The sequence below is a fragment of the Leuciscus leuciscus genome, assembly GCF_965113295.1.
Source record: "Leuciscus leuciscus genome assembly, chromosome: 11".
NCBI classification, from domain to species: domain Eukaryota; kingdom Metazoa; phylum Chordata; class Actinopteri; order Cypriniformes; family Leuciscidae; genus Leuciscus; species Leuciscus leuciscus.
In genome coordinates this window covers 25214634-25238946 of record NC_138735.1, presented here as the reverse complement: position 1 = coordinate 25238946, position 24313 = coordinate 25214634, and the positions used below count along the sequence as shown (strand labels likewise).

Here is a 24313-nt window from a genome sequence, read left to right as displayed (position 1 = left end):
AGAGGGACTTCACTATGGTCACTATGTTAGACATTAGTGTCTTGTCATGCATTGTTAGCTGTATCTTCAGACTTGATTTCAGCTGAATTTGTGACCTGATTTGAATTAGGCGCCGACCCCTAAAGCGGGCGCTGAGGAGAGTGTACGTCTGCTGAAAGAGCTTTATCTGTTTGATGTGCTGAGAGCGGACAGAACCACGGCTGCACACGGGTAAGACAAAATACCCCTTCCTTCTCTTCCCTTCCCACAGTAACTTGGTGATTTCCACTGTTTGTGACGTCAAACCTTTTCCACTAGACTGGAGCTGAGAGTGCCTTTCCTAGACCACAGATTCACCGCATACTACCTCTCTCTGCCTGCAGAGATGAGAGCACCGAAGGTGAGTCCTGACACCTCACAATTCAGTGGTTTATCCTTCCTCATGTCAGTCTAAAATGTGTCTATTCCCACATCAGTTACGGTGCCTGGTCTGAAGTGTAATACAAAAACCAAAACCCCAAATATGAGCAATAATGATAGTGATGCTTAATTTATTGGTATTGCTTATGTTTTTCAAATATCATATTAATGTTTTTTGTAATCCGACTGAATAACTTGTTTGATTGGAGCAGAATGGTGTGGAGAAGCATCTCCTGAGGGAATCGTTTAAAGGGTTGAATCTTATCCCAGATGAGATTCTCTGGAGAAGGAAAGAGGCCTTCAGTGATGGTATGACATCCTTGAAGAAATCCTGGTATGCAAGCCTGCAGGAGCACATCGAGTCTGAGGTACTACACATGTACACACAGACTATGATGTCATGGATGTGCACAGTACATGGTGTGTATCCTTTAATCTATCTTTTCTCCTTCAGGTGAACGACTCTCAGTTGGAGAAGGCTGATAAGCTGTTCCCTTTCAACCCCCCCAAAACCAAAGAAGGCTTCTACATAAGGCAGGTCTTTGAGAAGAAGTACCCCGGGCGCAGCGAATGGACGCCACATTACTGGATGCCCCGCTGGATCAAGGCCACCGACCCCTCAGCCAGAACCCTGTCCATCTACAAGCCTGATAAAGACGAGTAAACGCATCATTCTTCAGACCTTGGCTAAAGATTACATTCTTTACAGCACACATATCTGCCTATGGAGCTGGTTCAAAATTGATCATGCTACCTTCCTCTATTAAATGAGCTAAATGTAAGTTTTTTTAGGTGGTTTGATTTATCTTTTCTAAAGAGAACTGAATTTATAATTCTGCAGGCCAGTTCTTCACAGAAGTATCTTTTAAAAATGAAGCCCTGTCCACTGCCTTGCTTAAGTTCAGTGTATTTATGTACAATATACTTAGTGCCATTCTCATCCATTTTAATTTATTATATACATTTTATTTTATAATAATAAGCTTTATTTTATTAAACAGAATCTAAAAAGATTTGGGAGCCGTATTGGTTAAAGGACTTTTTAAATTATTAATTTATACAGAAACCTATAAATACTATTTTTGTTACTGCTTTAAAACTCAGAACTTAACATTAGCCAACATTGTCAACAAAAGAGTTTTATACAAAGATTCAGAAAGCTTGAAGGGAATCCATAAGATTTTGAGATCAGGGGTGCATTTCCCAAAGCCAACTATAGTCACAATTTCGGTCGTTACCAATAGAGCTCAATGGAACTTGCAAACAAAGTTGACTAACGATAATTTTGGGAAATGCACCCCTGGACTGGAAAAGTTGTTGGTTTGATTCTTACAGACCATGAACTACTTCCATTTTGCACTTGAGGTAAGCACTTATGTTCCTTCAGTGGGACTGTCCCTTTGAGTGTTTTTGTATGTGTAGAATTAGTTATTTGACAGATTAGCAATTGATTGGCTAGTTAAACTGCTTTTAATCAGTGAAATTAAAGGGATGATCCACTAAAAAAAAACAGTTCTAAACCTGTTAAATGTTGGTAACCAAACGGTTTTGGTGACCAGTGACTTCCATTGAGTGGACAAAAACAGACTTTTTTCAAAAAAATGTTTGACTTCCACAGAAGAAAGTTCTGAAAGCATCCTCACATGAGGGTGAGTAAATGGCAATTTTCAATTTTGGGTAAAATATCCCTTTAAAATGTATTTCTAAAACAGTTTGTAAATTTCTCAAAGTGAAATGCCTCACACTGGTTAAAGTAAGATTAACCATTTAGCCTTATGGGGAGCTCATTTTTTAAATATTTTTATTTTGTGCACCAACACTATAATCTGGCAAAATTAATAATAATAATTTTGGATTTCATTAATGAGATGGATGTGTATGTAACATGAGTGTATAAAGCATCTTCAGACTCCTTCACTGACTAATCAAAGATTTTTCAGTTACTTTCTAGACCTTGATGTGCGCATAAGTTATTGATTTGAAAGATCTGGTCATGGTGTTAATAAAACTTTTCTTCAATATATCTTGATGTGTTTTAATTAATGTCAGTAAATAATATAATATATAAATAAGCTATAACTGCATAAATATACAAAGAAAGTAGATATCAAGGTCCAGAGTTGAGGACCCTTGATGTAGATGATAGAGTTCATATAAGGTAGATAACTTTAATAACATAAAACAAACAAAAAGCAGTATTCCAGCATGAAGTGGTAGATTTTCCCCTACGCACCCAACTTAAGTTTTGCCCAGGTGTCCCAGACGCCCAAAAGTTTTATACTCTTACTAGGCGTACTTCAATACCTGTTCTAGTCGACGTCTCATCCTTTTTTTTAACACTATAGCACTCGGGAATAAGATCAAGAGTGCTTCACTTCAACACTATCAATTGTGAATAGAAGATCTCTAGTGTCTAGTCTGCTGCACAGCAAAAATCAAACAGACTCCAGCAATTGCCTTTGAATATGCTTTAATCGGTTTATAAAGGATAGAAATACAGAACACAGCAAAATAACGACATACTACTCATGATCATTGTGTCATTTTTCTCGTATTTGATTAGTTCAATTTGTGCAAAACAGCATCCACCCACACCCTCTGTTATACTGGCAAAGCAAATTTAGACGTTAGAATCATCAAAATCAACAAAATCATAAGGTTGGTGGTTCATTGTAAGTTCATCGTTGAATACTCAATATATCATGGGACTATTACATTTAAAATAACTGTCTAGCCAGGATATCTTCAGTTTCTGAAACCACAACCTTTCTAAAAAATACTTCTGATACATGATTATTTTTTAAATGTTAAATGTTAGGCAATGTGGAAATCTGAGAAATGTGGACATTGTAATGTTTTTAGACAAAAGCATGCTTAGATTTTTCAAAACATACAACAAAAACAGTATCTCACATTTAAGCAAAATGTGACAGACAGAAACATTTTCCTCATTTAGATAAAAGCTTCTGCTAATTGAATAAATGTGTGAGTAATCATCAGGGTCTTGTCGGCAAAGCAAGCTCGATAAACTCGCCATTCTAGAGAACAGACAGAACAAACAACAATGTAAGCACATTTCTGCAGTTTTAAAGGGATAGTTCACCCAAAAATGAAAATTCTGTCATCATTTACTCACCCTCAAGTTGTTTCAAACCTGTATGAATTTCTTTTTTCTGCTGAACACAAAAGAAGATATTTTGAAAAATGTCGATAACCAAACAGTTGATGGACCCCAATGACTTCCATAGTAGGAAAAAAAAAAATACTATGGAAGTCAATGGGGTCCATCAACTGTTTGGTTACAGACATTTTTCAAAATATCTTCTTTTGTGTTCAGCAGAAATTCATACAGGTTTGAACAACTTGAGGGTGAGTAAATGATGACAGAATTTTCATTTTTGGGTGAACTATCCCTTTAAGTCAATGTAGGTGCGTCCTAATTCGCGTACTTATGCACTATTCTGTGACGTTTTTATGTAGGCTATAAATAGTGTGAATTTTCACACAGAAAATTCCCAAAAGAAAAAGTGCACTTTAAATACCCGGATGATGCACTAAATTAACGGAAAAAACGAAGTGTGGAATGTTGGACACTTCATGCTCTCAACTGTCGCAGTTTTAAATACGTAGCGTAGTGGAGCGTACCTACCAGACTCCGATGCTGAATGACAAAATAACCATGTAAAATTCATACACTGCATGGATGAGTACATAGTGCATAAGTACATAGTGTGTAGCAGGGGCGGATTAAGGTCTACACAGGGCCCTAGGCTCAGGGATTTCTTGAGGCCTCCCACCCCCAAAATATATACAATATGCCAGAAATCGAGGAAGCAAAACCTGGTATTAAGATGCGTTTTCGGAGAAATGTGTATCTAAATGCATGTGTGTTATTGTAAGCAAGCATATATTTCATACTTGAGTTTGGACCTAAGCAGCCTGTAGGAAGTCCTCAACCTCCTTACGTTCAAAGACTCTTGCCTGAAGGTGAGAGAGGTCAATTCATGAATGATTACAGGAAGCATAACTTTATCAACACATCTTAACATTTATATTTGATATTTGCTGACATAGAAGACAAATTTGCATTAACAATAAGTAATTCTGGAAACACTTTTTCCAAAACAACGTACAAATGAGGAACAAGTAAATCCACTCATACAGCTATATAAATGACAAGTCACTGCAGGCACTGGCTGTTGGGTTATGTACTATTCCACACTGCACATCTCTATTAACTCACCACTTCAATAGGAGTCTTTCCATCATAACCGCGCATGGTCATATCACCCCCAGCTAACTTCCAAATCTTCAATCCCTCCAAGTCACCACTTGCAGCAAGACTGTAAAACACACACCAGAATATCTACATGAGCCATCATGAACCCTGAAGCTACTATTATTAGTTGTATACGTTGATCTGTTCAGGAGGAAACCTCAACCTCATGTCAGCAAGACGGCAGCTTTAAATTGACACTCCTGATCTGTTCTAAATGTGGAGGTGATTTATCATTGCTAGTGAGAGGTGATATGAGTGGAGTTTAATCTTGTTTCATAAAACAGTACTGACTCTAAATTCTGACCAGATGAACCATGTTCAAATTCATTGAATTTAGTCAACAGAATCAACTGACACTGCTTTTTTTAATGAATTTTTATGCTATTATCAATAATAAAATTATAGATGTATAGGTCTTTGGTGACATTCAGTATGAAGACTGATGTAGCTGAAGGTCTGACATGCCACAAGACACAAGAAACAAGATGATGCCATGCTTAGATCCAAATTCCAATAATACTGTATCTTTGCTGTGTCAATGCAATGTTAGATCAGATTAAATGCTACAGAAAGGGTGAGAAGAAATGTGTGTGAGAGAGAGAGAGACCGGCACAGCTCTGTTCCAGTATCCTGCAATTCAATAGGGGAGAGGTGAGCTCCACACTTCCTCAGCAGCTCCACAACATCCTTATGCCTACAGACAGAGAAAAGTGACATGTCTTAAAGGGATAGTTCACCAAAAATGAAAATTATGATTTACTTAACATCAATGGCCTTTTATTAACCCCCTGGAGCCGTGTGAATTACTTTTATGATGGATGACGCGGATCTAACATGCATCCCATTTTCTCATAACTCTACATTCATTTAAAGGGTTAGTTCACCCAAAAATGAAAATTCTGTCAGTAATTACTCACCCTCATGTTGTTCCAACCGCGTAAGACCTTCATTCATCTTCGGAACACAAATTGAGATATTTTTGATGAAATCTGTGAGCTGATCACTTCTCCATAGGCTGCTAGGTGACCGAAACTTGCTGGCCCAGAAAAGTTATTAAAGAGATCGTAAATATAGCCCAAGTGACTACAGTGGCTCAATCTTAAGTATATCAAGCGACGAGAATACTTTTTGTGCGCAAAAACAAACAAAAACAACGACTTCATTCCACAATTCATTTCCTTCTCTCTGGGCCTCTAGTTGGTTCACGTAGTGTTTTTGCGCTGCGCGTCTGTGTTATACGTCATCACGCATCACACACATGACCAGCGTCGGCCAATAGTGAGCCTACGTGGTGACGTATAACACTGACGCGCTGCGCTAAAACACTACGTGAACCAACTAGAGGCCCAGAGAGAAGGAAATGAATAGTGGAATAAAGTCGTTGTTTTTGTTTGTTTTTGCGCACAAAAAGTATTCTCGTCGCTTGATATACTTAAGATTGAGCCACTGTAGTCACTTGGGCTATATTTACGATCTCTTTAATAACTTTTCTGGGCCAGCAAGTTTCGGTCACCTAGCAGCCTATGGAGAAGTGATCAGCTCTCAGATTTCATCAAAAATATCTTAATTTGGGTTCCGAAGATGAACGAAGGTCTTTCGCGGTTGGAACAACATGAGGGTGAGTAATTACTGACAGAATTTTCATTTTTGGGTGAACTAACCCTTTAAGACTTTATTTAACTTGTTTAAGACGGTGCTTACAAGAATGCTCAACAAAATGGGCATTTTGGCAGAGTTTTGTTCGTTTAGTGGTGTGCTGTCACAGACCGGAGATTCAGCGCACCGAGTTCTCTTTTGTGTCTAGCCACATTAGAATGGTTTAAAAGCATTTGTGTGAATAAGAGCGTCATCATATAATGTAACGCTAGCCAAAGGATGAGTGGAAAAACAGATGTGTGCATTTGGTAAGAATGTAATGATAGAATGTCCGACCGCGACCTGCCTGTCAATGTATGTATTTCTGTCATGACAACTCTCTGAGCGTTTGGTATGGTAATGGATATTACTATGTTTATATGTTTGGTCTTGGGGGAAAAGTTCTGCTACTGTTATTGCTGCTGCTGCAGAGCAAGTACAGGACTTTCTGTTATCAATACATACACAACACTCAGCTGTGAGCAATTAAGTCATGCTGCTGCTGTACGATATAGCGTACATGAATAACAGATCTATACAGGTGGAGCTGGGGAAGTTGGAGGGTTTTTGAAGAGCGTGCTGCACTGCTAAGGCAAATGTTACCAAATAATTTGATCCGAGGAAATTGTATAATTTTACACTGTAATGCACCTACGATCAATGTTTAAAACATGCAAGAAAAGAATGGCAAAGAATTACTCTGGTGTCGAATAATGATGCTCATTAAATTAAAGGCGGGCCAGAGGCGAGCTAAACAGATGACGACAGCGCTGTGACGTCGAAGTCATTAGTAAACATTGCAAGATGGCTATGGATGAACACCAGTTGTTTGAAACGGCTTTGGCCGCTACAATGAACGAGTTAGACTTGGCTTTTTATCTAAAACAGGAACAGAAGACGCCGCTCGAATCATTCCTTTGCAAGAAGGACGTTTTTGCTGTTTCGCCGACCGGATACGGTAAGATTAGCCTATAATCAGAGAATGTCTAATAAGGTTAGCTCCGCTGGTAGCTGGGGTTTATTGCTGTGATTGGTCGTAGTGTTATCCAATTGCGTGCAACGAGATTTTCAAATGCACGCTTGGTGCCGCCCCTCGAGCTGGGCGATTTTCATTAGTCGACGCCAGACCATTAATCTTTTAGATTTAGTTCTGGATTTCCAGGCTAGTCAGTTTGTGTAAAGGGAAGAAATATGTTTCATGATAAAAGACCTGTTATACAACATGCCCACACACATCTGCACACCCGCACATTAGTTGTGGTGAAAACAGAGAAAAAATTTTAAGGTACAGCAAAACATTCAGTTATATTCACATTTATAAGCTTCCTAATGCATATAATGCAAAAAGGTGTCAAGCTAAACCATCTGACCTTACTGGCCTGTCTTACCTGAGGTTAATGGCATTGCGTAAGGGTGTATCACCAAAGCGATCTTTGACATAGACTGTGGCCCCTTTACTCAGCAGATACTGCACCACTTTCAGATGTCCCTCACATGCGGCGATGTGAAGGGGAGTTCGGCCATCATAATCCGCCATGCTCAAGTCAGTGCCCTATAAACAACAACAATAACAAAAAAAGAAGGCATCATTTATTGTGTCTCTTTTTCCCCTTTCCTATTTGGTACAATCAAGTATTTTTACTTCATTGCTGTACTTAAGTATAATTTTAAAGTATCTGTTCTGCATTTTGGGAAACATTTACTTTTTCCTCATAAAAACATGCCATTCCTCACTATTTTGAACGGAAGAAATCGTCACCAGCTCAGTGACACAATAGCAATGTCCAATTCGTTAACGAGTTAATTGTTTTCAGTTAACCTGTTAAATCAGTTCACAAATCACACTGAACGATTAATTTGTGAACTGGACTGCATCTGATTTCATCTGTTCACGAATTCAAATGATCTGGTCAGAGTCTTCGGTTAACAATTCAAAAACGACTCAAAATGAGCCAAGAATGGGAGATCTTCTGAACTTGCACGTCACTGATAATGCGATTTTTAAGATTTATTGTTCTAAAAGAAAATCATAGATCAGGACTGCCAGTTGTTTGTATACTAAAGAGTGAGCCATTTAAGCCTATGAAAAGCTTGAATGTGTGCATGTCCATATTTGTGTATTACATTGTGTATGTTAAAAACTTAACATAACGCTAAAATAACACAAATTAATGCCCATTCATCCTCCCCGCTGCCATAACAGTTTCAAATAATGTAAACTAGTATGTCTACATTGTGTTCTTCTTAAAATGGTAACGCATTTTGCCCTATGTGACACACATAAACATTTTGAGCAGTAGGATGGCGCATATACAATTGCTAAATAAATAAACATTTGTTCAGTCAGTAGTTTTAACTTTTAATACTTAAGAACATTAAAAATGAAGTACTTTTGCACTTTTACTCTAATAAATTTGAAAATGAAAACTTAATACTTTTACTGGAGTAGTGTTTTAATAGGGTATCATACTTTTACTCCAGTACTTGATTCATGTACTGCCAGGTTATAAGATGTTGAGTTGCTCTAAGGCCTTAAAACAGATATTTGGATTTCTCGTTGAAGGGATATTCTGCCGGTGTGGCAGATGGTCCAACCGGACAGACCGTTTATGCTGGAAGTACATTTGAAGATTCAGCTTGTGTGGAATTGTCTTTAAAGGCAATTCACAATGCATCGACACGCTGACCAACGGCAACAGACACTTGGTTTTGTCGGATCAGTGTGTTGCTGTCCGTGTCTGTTGGTACACCGACTGAATATACCGTATTAGCATTTGTTGGGTAGTGAAATGCACAAAGAGTTACAAATGCAAGTCATTGCAAAGGCACTTGCTGGTACAGCAAACACCCAAATGCTTACCATTTCTCTTAAGGCCTCTAAAGCCTCAGTATCTCGATTCTTAGCAGCAGCACAGGCCAGAGCGGGCATTAGCACATTTCGTATGGCTTCAAGCTCCTAAGGACATCAATAATATTATAGTGGATTACAACAGTTAATCACAGCTTCTTCTGGTCCTGAATATGCTTGTTCATTATGGGGCTATACAAACTCAACCAGAATAAAAAGATTAGATGCAAAAGGTCTGGCCTACTCACCTCTTTGCAGCCAATGCTGAGGGACCTGGCGATGACCTGAATAAAGCGACTGTTGCTGAGTTTCATCTCACCACGCAGGTTCTGACTCATCATCTTATGAACAAATAACATGTTTTGAATCCATAAAGTAAAATTACTAACACTGTACGGTGCAAACTGTCCTGGGAGATGCATTGTCACTTTCTGTTTTATACTTTTCACAGTCATTGTTTTTTTTACCTCCTTCTTCTCTTCTTTACTGATGTCTTGTTTTGCCAGCACATAGGAGAGCTTTGAAAGAGCAGCTTCTGGAGTCATATCAAACCCAGCAATCACACCCACCTTAGTCAGAGCCTGAGAGGGAATATTAAAGAAGTACACGCCATTATTAAGGGAATATTAAAGAAGTACACACTCCTGGAGTAAACCTTTCTCAAGCAAACTCCCATACCAGACCAGTGGCGTATGCTAGTGTGACTGTGCCCTTGAGGCACTGAGTGCAGTTGACAATGATGAGTCCTCTCTCAGTCGCTTTACGGATCTCATCCAGCAAGTCTTGGCGGTTATCAGGGGCATTACCACTGCCGTAGGTCTCCAAAATGACACCCTCCATGGGAGCCATCAAAAAGGCCTTGACCTGATGTGAAAATAGACCTCATTTGAACATCTGAAAACTTGCATGTCGATATATATATATATACAGTATATACATTAAATAATTCATTCATATCTCTTCCATGATGACCATGTTTTCATACTTTGACCTTTTTGGCAAGGATAATAATTCATAATAAAAAAAATTTAAAAAAAAGGGAAAAGAGCCAGACTAATGTAGTAGATACCTGCTCCTTCTCCCACACCGCTCTTAATAGAGGTGGTGTAAATGCTAATGCTAATTTCTGACTGATCACATACAGAACAAATAACAGCAAATCAACAGCAACTGACCTAATAATCCACTACAGCAAATCTACAAAGTGTTCAAAGCAGAACTTCTGCATGTGAGTTAAACTTTCATTATCAGTAACATATTTTAATTTGCTACAAATGTTTTGTCACTCAACATTAAAGATGTTTGATCAAAATATGTGGCATATTTCCACACAGCCTTACTGTATCAGTAGTAATCCCTGGGAAGAGTCGCAGGAGACCCACATTTTGGTTCATGTGTGGGTTGACGGTGAATTTGGCAGTTATGCTTGGTCGCAACACAGTGTCCCAGTTAACTAAACAATAAGAAATTATAATTTTTACATCAAAATACAGACATTAGTGCAATTACATCAGTAATGGAGAAGTTGACATGAAATTGCAAGCAGTGGCAACAGTGTCTGTTAAGCTACTTGAAATCTACTACAGATTGCGAGATACATTTACTGTATATATACTGTATGTAATGTATGTACAGTATATATATTGCCTATACACAGTAAACGTATCACAGCATTCAAGTAGCCTAATATTTCGGAGTTTTACAGCCATAAATGTTGGAAGAACTGGAATTACTGTTGATGTCAACTTCAGCATTGGCTAATGGCGGAAGATTTGGTGAGGCAAATGCTTTAAAGCTTTCAGAGTCCACCTTGGTGACACGATTGCCTCTGTACAGCTTATGGTGAAAATAGAGGCAAACCTGTGTAGAAATAAAGAGATAAAATGTTATTTTCTTGTCCCTTACTCATTTCAAACAGTTTTCAATCATTTTATATGTCCCTTTATAGTGCTTTAATTGTGTGTCAGCCTTCACTGGAACACCTTATCATGGACCATCAAAGCATGTGCTGACTTATTTGACAGGTGGTGTACAGATTCAGTGCTACTAGCGGAAGATTTTTGTGCATGGTGGCGGGCAGACGTGACTAATCAAAAATTACATAAGTTGTCGATGATTTTCATTATTGATTATTATTGATTATTTTTTATTATTAGTTGTTGCAGCCCTAGTTAGCACGCAGACATTCACACTCTCATTCACACCTACTGACAATTTTAGCTTCTCCAATTCACCTATAGATGCAGTATGTTTTTTGGATTGTGGGGAAACCAGATCACCCAGAGGAAACATGGGGAGAATTACATGCAAACTCATAAAATGTATTTTATATTCAGTAACACTATACTATAACACTCATACTTTTACAATGGATATAAAAGCATCTCTTAAAAGAAACATCTCTCACCTCTGGAATGACAAATTGTCCTGCAATCAACAGCGCCCCCAAGAGGTTGTCCCTCCCATCACTCCTCAGCTCAAAGATGGGCACCTGCCACACATAAAATGGTTAGTTAAAGGAAAAGTTCATTTAAAATACCTTTAAAACTTTTTACCTGTGAGCCAGTGAGGACGACAGGCTTTCCCAGATTCTCACACATGAATGATAAGGCAGAGGTGGTGTAAGCCATGGTGTCAGTGCCATGCAGAACAACAAAGCCATCATAATCCTCATAGTATTTCTGTGAACGAGACACAAATTTCTCAGCACTGACTGTCTAAAGTGGAGAAAAAAAAAAATAGAGATGGTTAAAAATGCACCTCAATGTCTTTTCCAATAGTGACCCAGTCATTTGGAGTCATGTTGCTGGAGTCAAGCAGGGGAGAGTACTCCAAAAACGTATACACAATCCTCTTGTCCAGTTTGGATCGTCTGAGGTAAGCAAAAGACAAAATAAGGCTTGATTTAAGTCAGCATACACTGGGCATGTACCATAATGACAACCAGCTTAAAAAACAATCAATATCTCGTTTAGTAGCGTTAAACAACAAAAGAAAAGAAAGCTGCAAGCAGCGATGAAAGCGGTGGCCTTAGGAAAACAGTGAACAATGCGTGATAATACCCATTAAGGGGTAAATATATAAATAATATGGCAAAGTAATTTTGATGTGCCACACTTCCTGTTGCCAGCATCTGTTGCTATGACTATAACTGAATTTTTTTGTGAAGTTTCGGGCAGATCGGACATTGTATGCCTGAGTTAAAAAATAAATAAAAAAATAGTTAAATAACTCAAATATTTAACTAGCAAACTATCAGCATACCTATGTAGGTTCACTTCTAGTATAGTTGCAGTACAAACTAAAAACATAGATGTAAACTAGTTGTGTACTCAGTACTAAGTTTACTAGTACTGTTACACTTAAAGTATACTTAAAAGTATAATTTTATATACTAAAAAGTGGGCAAATTTAAGCAGTATTCAAATAGTACACTTCAAAGTATACTAGAACATAGATATTACTATACTTACATAAAATTAACTTTTTCGTAAGGGATATAAGTTCACAATTGTGAAAAAACATTTTTATTGCCAGAGATAAACGTATAGTCTTACTTAAGAGTCATCTCTGCATATTAACCTAGGAGGAAGCATTTTAGTGGTTAATTTTAGTGGTTCGGTGGGACAACACCCAAAAATGTATCACAAGACTGTTCTGATAGGATCAATATCTTTTGTTCTTGACATCGAAGGTTTATTGTGTTGTGGCTAATACTAATACAAAATAGTGTTGTTTTTAGGATTGTACACTGCTCAACCGCTGTTCTTTAAGCATTTACAATTTTTCAGCAAATTGTCAGTGCTTAGTAGCCTAGGTTTTGGATATTGTACAGGTCATGGTAACTTTACAGTTGGATATTTTTTATTTTTTTTTTATTTTTTTTTTACTTGTGCATGATAAATTGATTTTGCTTCTATGTGGCATCACCAAACAATTTATCATCACACTCTGGGTCCTGACCAAATTCAACTGAGAGCCACCTCCTTAAATAACAAACCTGATTACATGTTTGCATGGGAACTTACGGCAGCACCAGTGTTTTGTCCTCAGGCTTGTAGCATTCATACAGTTTTGTCTTTTGTGCGTAAAGCTCATCATGCAGAATGGGGAGTGTGCGTAGAGTTTTAACAAGAGCATTTGGTTCTGGAGACAGAGCTGCAAATATAGAAGAAAGGCATGTAAGAAAGTTGCATCTGACAACAAATTCACATACGTACAACAGTAAATGCTGCATGATTGAAAACCCCTGGCACAGTTGCTGCATAATGTTTTATCTGTTTAATTGAGCATTTCGTGAGCGCTTGGAAGAAGCTGTACCAAACGACTATAGCGTAGGTGTCATCTATGGCCATCCATATCCATAAATAACATTGGGAAGTGTTATTATAATTGATAGCATGTTATTATATAAATGAGTCCTATCCATGAGTTCATCCATCAGATATTTTAAACAACCAACAAGGACTTTAAATGTATAACCGAGAGCAGAGCATGTTTTTCAGCCGCGCATCTCAAAGTGACGGTGGATCTTAGGATGGATGCAAATCATTTCTCCATCTCCGTAAGTAAACTAAAACCCATCATGATTATACAGTTAAGTATTAAGTATGGGTCTCACATTATATAATGTGGCAGACAACTAGTTGTCCATTGCAGTTCCGTTCATTCAGCAGGGGGCATTCCCATTGATATACATAAGCACTGCGTGGATTACATCGGGAAGAGGAGGATCTACACAATCAGCTTGAAAGGAGGCCTATAAGCATAGCCGACTCACCTACGTTCCTCTACAGTTTTCCACATCCCTCCACCACCCCATCTCCTCACTCATAGCTGGTTCCTATTCCCTGCTAGAGGTACAGGGGAAGTACTCTGGGTTTAGGCCAAATTTCGAGCTTGGAGCTCTCGGACAGCATGCCAAATACGCATATTTTATGCTTTTAATTTACAGTACTTGATCATTTGTAAGTGTGAACTCGTGAAAAGCAGAATTATTTTGATATACTGACTACAACAAAATATTCTGGGGTCCATGAAACTTTTCATTAATTGCACACTGCATAGAGAATAAAGGTCTAACCTAATATTTATCATAACACAGCTCTAAACAGCAACTCACACTAACAGAAAGTACACTCCTTTGTCGTGTATCTGAGTTCTTTGGACCCAGATAAGATTTTAATAAAGATAAAGAGTGAAGTTTGTGAGCTTCCTGAAGCTCTGTTATTGTGCATGAGCAGCATTTAATGGTTTTATAGTGTAGAGCTCTGCCTGACATGGTAAAATAAGGCACAAGCCTGATAGAAACAAACTAAACGGTCCCAAAATATTGTCTTTGACAAATAATATATATCTTTTTCTGTTAGTCTTCACTGTTACATCAAGTAGCCTATTTAGGCCTGCTACCTTCCTGACTGACTTTCCCACTGTCAAAGAATGTCTCGGTTACGTATGTAATCTTGGTTCCCTGAATAGGGAACAAGACGCTGTATAGCCGTCGCTATGGGAACACCTTCAATATGATGAATGTCTGAAGCTTATACCACCTTATACCATGCTATTTCATCAGATTTCTATTATAAAGGTATGGGAATGCAACGTCACATTCCATATTAGAAAACTAAGGTTACTAACTGAGACTTTCCCTTTCACAGGTTCACTCATGCTGCATAGCCATCACATTTGGGAACAATAATACCAAAACTCATTCACTTAGGACTAATTGGAAGACAGAGGAAAGGGTTTGCTCAAGCAGATAAAACCTAGGATAAGGTGAATATACTGAGGTCTGGGTCGCAGCAAGACTTCAGCCAGACCTGGGGCAAAGTCCATTGAAAAAGCCTGCATGTCCCCTATCCTCTTAAGAGAGGACAAAGCCATGAAAGGACCAACTTAAGGATCAGAAGCCTGTCTGACACTGACTCCAGTGGTCACATGAAGGAATTTGTGCAGGGCGGAAAGGTCTAAGCTGCAGGAAACAGGAAACCAGAGGATGACACCCAACGGAAATGCTTCCCATGCATGCCTCCCATCAAAACAATCATGCTTCTAATGAACATAAATGTAAAAACAAACTTTAACATTATAAATCAAGTTTATGTAATGATATATTCGTTTTTGCTTTCGTCAGCTGTTTTCAAAGTGATTGTTATTTTTATTCAGTTTTTGCCATAATTGACACAAAAACACGAAAGACTATTCATGGGTTTCATCAGGTCCCTTTCCACAGGTGTATAAAATCAAGCACCTAGATTATGAATGCAGACTGCATTGTGCTTGATTAATACACCTGTGGAAAGGGACCTGATGAAACCCATGAAAAGCCTAGCCTACTCTCGTTGTGTTGTGGCAACGTCACATGGTCAGCATGTGAATGTGAGGTGTGATTGACTGGAACTCAGGTCTTAAGTGGGACATTTAATTTGGGATATTCCCACTTCCAAACTCGTCTGGAACGCAGCATAAGAACCACTTGCTTGATTAGAACATTCAGTGCATCACATGATCACAATTTTTTTTTAGCATGTTGGCACTCAGCTCTTGTCATATCACAGCTCATTGTTTTCAACCACATGCAGTAACGTAGGCTATATTTTAGGTTTCAGACATTGAAATACACATGCGTACAAACAAACAAAACAAAACAAAAAACATGTAGAGTTTTTAAAAAACATGTCTATAGAATGATATCTATATTGTAATTTGCATTTCATTTCGATATGCATATTCATACCCAGAGGTGGGTAGTAACGAAGTAGCCTACATTTACTTCGTTACATTTACTTGCGTATTTTTGGGGTAAAATTGTACTTTTAAGAGTAGGCCTAGATTTAAATGTGGGTAGGCTACTTTTACTTTAACTCTAGTACATTTATGCAAAAACTGTACTTTTACTTCGTTACGTTGGTTGACGTTCCTCTCGTTACTTTATTTTAATGCAATACATGTTGTTAAATGCGTTTATACCAAGCGCGCTGTATCTTTTTTCTGGGCATGAGCGATGCTCAATTCACAAATGAATCACTCTTTTGAGTCGATTCTGTTCAAAGACTTCATCAAACAAGTTGGCAGATCTGTCTAAATCGGTTCGCGAATCAGTATGAATGAACTGTTCAGTTTCCTGCACGCACTGAATCGTCTGAAGCGCTTTCAATTCACACTCGACTCGGAGTCGTAACAGGAAGATTTAAGAACATCAAGAGCGTTAGATGAAGTGGCCGTGTACAGTCAAGTGAAAGCAAATCTGCAAATGCATCATATTTTTGCCAGCGATGAAGATCTTTATTAGTTGAACATCTTAAGCTGTCTGTGAATGAATGATTCCACAGGACGATAGGCTACATTCGATTTCATTTCATTCAGGTAGGCCTAATACATTTTACAACAAAACAGATTATTACGCCACGATAGCACTACTACAAAGTAGCCTATGACATTACACGTTTTTTGGACATATACATTAATTTATACATTAAATAAGCTAGCATTGTCTACAAGTGATCTACACAATCAGCTTGAAAGGAGGCCTATAAGCATAGCCGACTCACCTACGTTCCTCTACAGTTTTCCACATCCCTCCACCACCCCATCTCCTCACTCATAGCTGGTTCCTATTCCCTGCTAGAGGTACAGGGGAAGTACTCTGGGTTTAGGCCAAATTTCGAGCTTGGAGCTCTCGGACAGCATGCCAAATACGCATATTTTATGCTTTTAATTTACAGTACTTGATCATTTGTAAGTGTGAACTCGTGAAAAGCAGAATTATTTTGATATACTGACTACAACAAAATATTCTGGGGTCCATGAAACTTTTCATTAATTTTCATTAATATACATTAATTTATACATTAAATAAGCTAGCATTGTCCACAGCTTATGAAATGAACACCCGCCATCCCGCGGTAATGTGTGCAGTAATGTGAATGCAAAACTCTGCAGAGTCACTTTATTTCGACACTGTCTAATAATCCAAATGTAGTTGTATAAGTTACTATTATACAAACCAAAGGACAGGCAATGATTTTCGGGCTACAGATGGCAGAAATAATGCTTGTCTCTTCTGTTTTTGTTGCAAAGATAGCCTATCTAATTACAGAGGCGGACAGAGTACACAGCTTAATTACTTGAGTAAAAGTACAGATACCCCTTGCTAAATTTTACTCAAGTACAAGTAAAAGTACTACAGTCAGATGTCTACTTAAGTAAAAGTACTAAAGTACTTGTTTTTAAAAGTACTTGAGTATCAAGAGTACAAGAGTACATTTTCTAAATATTGCATTACTACTGCCACAGTGCTTACATACATTGGTAAACACAGCAAACACTTGAAGCGAAAACTATCATTAACTTGTTCAGAAAATTGAAATAGTCTGGCGAGGTGGGGCACAGGTTGGCACATTTCCGGGATGTGATATTTTTTTTCCCAGGATGGTAGGGGAAGACTCATGAATATTCATTAGGGAAGTCATCCCTGATTGGTCTGATGACCTAACCCCACCCCTAAACCTACCCGTCACTGGGGGTCTTATGACCTCCCTAACCCCACCCCTAAACCTACCCGTCACTGGGGGTCTTATGACCTCCATAACCCCGCCCCTAAACCTACCCGTCACTGGGGGTCTTATGACCTCCATAACCCCGCCCCTAAACCTACCCGTCACTGGGGTTAAGACCAATCAGGGATGACTTCCCTAATGAATATTCATCAGTCTTCCCCTACCATCTTAAAAAAAAAAAAATATCGCTCCCGGGATGGACCTGCTGCGTCTTCATCCATTGTTTCGTCCATGGTTTCGTCTCTTATCTAAATCTGACCATGGAGTTGACTTTGGCGGAAAGCTGAAGGTGATTGCTGACAGGCTGTCCCAATCAGTGGCGCCTGCACAATCCAATCACATTTGAGAGGGAAACAACAAATTGAGGGTTTCCGAGATGTTTCTTTTTTCCTTTTTTTTTAGAAGAAGTAACGGGTACTCACATTTATGGATAGAAATTGTCACATGTCTGTCCTGTCTTGTTTTGCACTTGGGTGTTGGTTATGTTAAGTCAGGTGCTCATGTTCATTGTTAGCCCCGCCTGTCTTGTCAGCTAGTTATTGGTTAATTTGCCCCACCTGTTGTGTTCGTTACCCTCCTTTGTTTGCTCCCCTATTTAGTCTCCTTGTGTCTGTAGTCTTGTGTGGTTACGTTGTCTATGTTTGGTGTTCTGTTTCCAGTCCCAGTTCTGTTTCAGAGTTTCTTGTATTTTTCCCCCTCGTGGGTATTTTTGTTATTGTGTTTTTTATTAAAGTTCTTCTTGTTTTGGCTGCAATTGAGTCCTCGGTTTTGTTTGTATCTAACGTGACAGAACGTAACCACCACCTTGAGGACTCAGCAGCATGGAGACTCACAGGCTCGTTTCGTGGGAGAGTGAGTCTTTCAGAGGAACCCGTCTCGCTAAATTCAGGGGAATTCGTGGAGGACACAGGGGAGGAGATGCTAGAAGGGAGCACCAACAGTACTCTCCAGTTTGGTCGTTTCGTGACCAAGGACCGACGAGGTTCAGCCCCGAGTGTTTTTCATCGCCGGTTCCCAGGGTTCCAACGCCGGTGACTCCAACGCCGATGATCCCAGGGACTCCGAGACGCAGGAGGAGAAGAAGGATGGGTCACGTCACACCTACCCAGCCAGAGACGGTTCATGCCACGTCTGCCCAGCCAGAGACGGTTCAGGTCAGTTCTGCTCAGTCAGAGACGGTTCAAGTCACGTCTGCCCAGCCAGAGACGGTTCACGTCACGTCTGCCCAGTCAGAGACTGTTCACGTCGCGTCTGCCGGGCCTGTGTCTTCGGACAAGATGGCCGACGCGGAGCTGGTGTTCCCTGAGGAGATGGCCACTGGAACATTGTTGGATTATTTTTCAACGCTACGGAAGATCCTAGAAACACCCAGGAATGTTCACGTCACATCTGCTGAGCCTATGTTTCTGGACAAGATGGCCGCCGCCGAGCCTGTGTCTTCGGATAAGATGGCCGCCGTCGAGCTTGTGTCTGAACTTGAACCGGTGGTGTCTGTTCCTGAGTCGGAGCTGGGGGTGCCAGTTCCAGTGCCCGAGCCGGTGGTATCAGTTCCAGGACCCGAGCCGGTGGGGCCAGTTCCAGTGCCCGAGCCGGTGGCGTCTGGGACATTGACAGATTACTTCGAGCGTCTGGCCAGAATCCTGGAGAGACCTTTTGGACCCACAGTGTCCGTTCCTGAGCCGGAGCCAGTGTCCATTCCTGAGCCGGAGCCAGTGTCTGTTCCTGAGCCGGAGCCGGTGTCTGTTCCTGAGCCGGAGCCGGTGTCTGTTCCTGAGCCGGAGCCGGTGTCTGTTCCTGAGCCGGAGCCGGTGTCTGTTCCTGAGCCGGAGCCGGTGTCTGTTCCTGAGCCGGAGCCGGTGTCTGTTCCTGAGGCGGTGGCGTCTGTTCCTGAGCCCTCAGTGACCGCGACACTGGCCATTATGGCCACAGCCATGTGGTGTGTGTGGGCTACACACACACTTGAGCCGGTGGTGTCTGTTCCTGAGCCGGAGCCAGTGTCTGTTCCTGAGCCGGAGCCAGTGTCTGTTCCTGAGCCGGAGCCAGTGTCTGTTCCTGAGCCGGAGCCAGTGTCTGTTCCTGAGCCGGAGCCAGTGTCTGTTCCTGAGCCGGAGCCAGTGTCTGTTCCTGAGCCGGAGCCAGTGTCTGTTCCTGAGCCGGAGCCAGTGTCTGTTCCTGAGCCGGAGCCAGTGTCTGTTCCTGAGCCGGAGCCAGTGTCTGTTCCTGAGCCGGAGCCAGTGTCTGTTCCTGAGCCGGAGCCAGTGTCTGTTCCTGAGCCGGAGCCTGTGTCTGTTCCTGAGCCCTCAGTGACCGCGACACTGGTCATTATGGCCACAGCCATGTGGTGTGTGTGGGCTACGCACACACTTGGACCGGTGGTGTCTGTTCCTGAGCCGGTGGTGTCTGTTCCTGAGCCGGTGGTGTCTGTTCCAGAGCCGGAGCCAGTGTCTGTTCCAGAGCCGGAGCCAGTGTCTGTTCCTGAGCCCTCAGTGACCGCAACACTGGTCATTATGGCCACAGCCATGTGGTGTGTGTGGGCTACGCACACACTTGGACCGGTGGTGTCTGTCCCTGAGCCGGTGGTGTCTGTCCCAGAGCCGGAGCCAGTGTCTGTCCCAGAGCCGGAGCCAGTGTCTGTCCCAGAGCCGGAGCCAGTGTCTGTCCCAGAGCCGGAGCCAGTGTCTGTCCCAGAGCCGGAGCCAGGGTCTGTCCCAGAGCCGGAGCCAGTGTCTGTCCCAGAGCCGGAGCCAGTGTCTGTCCCAGAGCCGGAGCCAGTGTCTGTCCCAGAGCCGGAGCCAGTGTCTGTCCCAGAGCCGGAGCCAGTGTCTGTCCCAGAGCCGGAGCCAGGGTCTGTCCCAGAGCCGGAGCCAGGGTCTGTCCCAGAGCCGGAGCCAGGGTCTGTCCCAGAGCCGGAGCCAGGGTCTGTCCCAGAGCCGGAGCCAGGGTCTGTCCCGGAACCGTGGGTTCCAGATCTAGTGCCTGAGTCGGTGGTGCCAGTTCCAGTGCCTGAGACGGTGCCGCCAGTTCTTGTTCCTGAGCCGTGGCCGCCCGAGGGTTCTTCGCCGCCGTGGCCGCCCGAGGGGTCTTCGCCGCCGTGGCCGCCCGAGGGGTCTTCGCCGCCGTGGCCGCCCGAGGGGTCTTCGCCGCCCTGGCCGCCCGAGGGGTCTTCGCCGCCCTGGCCGCCCGAGGGAAAGTCTCCACCCTGGCCCTCCCATGGACAGTTTGTTCCTCTTGTCTCACCCTGGTCTGTCCCTCCCGTCCCGCCCTGGTCTGTCCCTCCCGTCCCGCCCTGGTCTGTCCCCCCCCGTTCTAGTGGAGTGTCTGGAAGCCACTCCTTAAGGAGGGGGTTATGTCACATGTCTGTCCTGTCTTGTTTTGCACTTGGGTGTTGGTTATGTTAAGTCAGGTGCTCATGTTCATTGTTAGCCCCGCCTGTCTTGTCAGCTAGTTATTGGTTAATTTGCCCCACCTGTTGTGTTCGTTACCCTCCTTTGTTTGCTCCCCTATTTAGTCTCCTTGTGTCTGTAGTCTTGTGTGGTTACGTTGTCTATGTTTGGTGTTCTGTTTCCAGTCCCAGTTCTGTTTCAGAGTTTCTTGTATTTTTCCCCCTCGTGGGTATTTTTGTTATTGTGTTTTTTATTAAAGTTCTTCTTGTTTTGGCTGCAATTGAGTCCTCGGTTTTGTTTGTATCTAACGTGACAGAAATGTAGTGGAGTAAAGAGTACAATATTTGCCTTTCAAATGTACTTGAGTAAAGTCATGAGTACTCCCCAAAAATGATACTCGAGTAAAGTACAGATCCCTCAAAATTGTACTTAAGTACTGTACTCAAGTAAATGTACTCCGTTACTGTCCGGCTCTGTCTAATTATGAATAAAAATAACTAAATAATATCATGTTATATAGGCCTATATATATATATATATAAAACATTATATTATTTAGTAATACTACTATATTACTAAATTACTAACTATATTACTAAATAATATCATGTTATATAGGCCTATATATGATCCGAAGTAAGTTGTAGTTTTTTCATTGGATACTTTTTACTCTTACTCAAGTAACTATTAAGATTATTACTTTTACTTTTACTTTGAGTAAATATTTCTATAAGTAGGCTACTTGTACTTTTACTTGAGTACAGTTTTTGGATACTCTACCCACCATCATACCCGAAAATGAAATCTAGCCTAAATGCCATTTGCGCAGTCCCACTACATTGCTTAAAAGAAAAGGTCAGAGATATGATTAGACTACTGTCTGTCTGCACACGACATTTAGCACATCTCCGTGCAACTGTGGTTATAGATTGTTATTGGACCAATTCAAACCGGCCAATGTATTCCAACATGGAACGAGTCCAGAAGTGTCTGCTATATAATAGAGTCAAGTGCGCATCATTTGATTGTTCTCGAGAAAATATTTTTTCAAAATATTTTAAATAGGCTATTTAATAAATAGGAGTTCTGCAATTTAAAACACAATTTATAGAATGATTATCATGCTGCACTCCTCGCTGCCAATAAAACATGAAAAGGAAGCAGGCCAATGAAAAGTGTTCAAAGAGGAGGCCTATTTTAATTAGCCTAAACCCAAAAAGCCTAATTTTTGTTTAACTTCTGGATAATGACTCGTTATATTTTTGAATGCTCAACTCCATTAATGAGAGTAGGATATTTAGGCTACATGAAACAGTTTAAAATACATTTTTTACTTCATTATTCCGCTTTTTTTTTAATTATGATAATAATATTACACATAGGCTATTTTTTTTTTAGCGCAATGTAGGCTACATGAATAAATAATGTAAAATCTCCTAAAGTATTTAGTCTATGACACAATTAATTTAATATTATTAGTAATTATTAGTGTGCTTTTTTTATTTTAAGTTGATTATTAGAAAACGGAAAATACCTGTTTGTATTTTACTTGGGTTATACAATTAAAAGTAGGCTATGTACAAAGTAGGCTATGTCTGCAGCACAACAAGAAACTTGCTACTGCACTGACATTGGCTAAACTATTGCGCATTGAGCAACATATGCTACATCACAGTATTAGTATCCACAACCTCACCATAAGCTCTTCTGCACAATAATGATAAAAACTTCAACATAACAGAAACTCGTTTAAACGCCAAACCTATCTGAACATTAAACATAAACAGATGTTTCCCTTCACTCCAAAAATACACAAAATAACACAGTCACTTTCAAATGGTGTCTCCAAATAAAACCACGTAATTGAACTAATTCTTTTAAAGTTAGGCAGCCTTAAATCCTTAATTTTATCATCTTAAACGGTTCCTCAGTTGAAGTCTCAAAGTTCCTTAAGATTCCTTAAAAAAGGGGAAAATAGGCCTTTCTCTTGCATGGTTTTATTAGTGAACCTTTTCTCAGTATTTTTTATACAACAACGAACCACAATTTCTTTAATAAAATATAGGCCTACACACTATTTCAATTACCAAATTAGATTACGAAATTACGTTTTTACAAAAATCGGCTATTAAACACATCTTCTTAGGCTAATTTGGAATACTCAAACAGTCGCATGAAAAGATAAATAGGTCTATGCAAAGTGACAGCCTCTGTGAATTAGGCTATAGCATATAATGTGAGAGTGTTGCTTGCTTTTGGCCTGTGTTTTTATTTTTTCATCGAACAGTTGTTATGGTAAGTCAATGTGAAAGTGAAACGTTTTTAAATGTATTTATTTTTTATTACTGATTAGCCTATAAAACAATAAAGTAATTCGGAAACAGTGCTCATTTTGTTTTAGATGTACATCATCAGAATATGGCATGCATTTGATCATTTTATATAATAATTTACATAAGTAAAAATCAATAATAGACAATGATTTTTTTTAGATAAAGTCTAGCTTTTTTGGGTAATTTTATGTAATATATCTATGAATCTTCATAATTCTATGAAAAACTGCCCGTGTTGTTCAATATTAGTTGTGTGCATGAACCCTCGTAGCAGTGTGAAAGCGCAGCTGATGGTTTACCTCCATCACGCATGACCATTCCTATGGTTCCGCCGGTGTTTATGACCAGGACCCTCGCCTCGACATCGGTTTTCAGATCAGGAGAGCCAGAACTGTCGCAAGAGACTCTCCTGCGACCCGTTCCCACGGCGCTTCGGCAGAGAGACTTCTGCGACTGAAACACATCAGATTGATTTAACCTGTTACTCGATGTCATGCTTGCTAAAGCCCAAAACTAACCAACAAAATCTTTGAGAGACAGCGCGCTGATTTTAAATAGGCTACTCGCAACTAACGTGTTACTTGCCTAAATGAACTTATAGCTACTTTTACACTTTTATCAACACAAAAGTGGTCAATAGGCACTATACTACAGGCCTATCAGAACATGTGAGTTTTACAATGAGTAATAAAAGAAACCTTTGTCTTTTCAAATCGAGTATAAAAAAAATAAAATAGCCTATATCTTACCAGGAAATTCAAATCCATGTCTTTTTTTGTTGTTGTTTTTTTGTAAGGCTATGTGAATTCACGTAGGATGACTGTTGAAGATGCTCGTGCAATATTAACAATTTATTCTTTTATTTGCTGCAGACATGA

General features: G+C 40.4%; 2 protein-coding genes across 2 annotated transcripts; one reads left to right on the top strand and one right to left on the bottom strand.

Moving 5' to 3' along the window:
* Positions 1-2422, top strand: LOC309509147 (asparagine synthetase [glutamine-hydrolyzing]-like). Its single transcript, XM_082183724.1, has 4 exons — positions 1-210; positions 298-379; positions 612-767; positions 854-2422. The coding sequence occupies exons 2-4, from the start codon at positions 365-367 to the stop codon at positions 1061-1063; spliced, it is 381 nt and encodes a 126-aa protein (XP_082039850.1). The 5' UTR covers positions 1-210; positions 298-364; the 3' UTR covers positions 1064-2422.
* LOC309509122 (60 kDa lysophospholipase-like) lies at positions 2010-24313 on the bottom strand. The gene is made up of 17 exons (XM_082183673.1): positions 24185-24313; positions 23735-23888; positions 13190-13319; positions 11922-12033; positions 11717-11842; positions 11569-11652; positions 10895-11021; positions 10502-10614; positions 9840-10025; positions 9629-9742; positions 9410-9502; positions 9174-9269; positions 7702-7865; positions 5286-5372; positions 4643-4742; positions 4318-4380; positions 2010-3437 (listed from the first exon to the last, which is right to left on the bottom strand). The coding sequence occupies exons 1-16, from the start codon at positions 24200-24202 to the stop codon at positions 4330-4332; spliced, it is 1755 nt and encodes a 584-aa protein (XP_082039799.1). The 5' UTR covers positions 24203-24313; the 3' UTR covers positions 2010-3437; positions 4318-4329.

Coding starts and splice junctions, on each gene's coding strand:
- LOC309509122 (XM_082183673.1), bottom strand. Junction 11,843..11,921: donor CTATTGGAAAAGACATTGAG/GTGCATTTTTAA, acceptor TCTCGTTCACAG/AAATACTATGAGGATTATGA. Junction 9,743..9,839: donor TAGCATACGCCACTGGTCTG/GTATGGGAGTTT, acceptor ATTCCCTCTCAG/GCTCTGACTAAGGTGGGTGT.
- LOC309509147 (XM_082183724.1), top strand. Junction 768..853: donor AGGAGCACATCGAGTCTGAG/GTACTACACATG, acceptor TTTCTCCTTCAG/GTGAACGACTCTCAGTTGGA.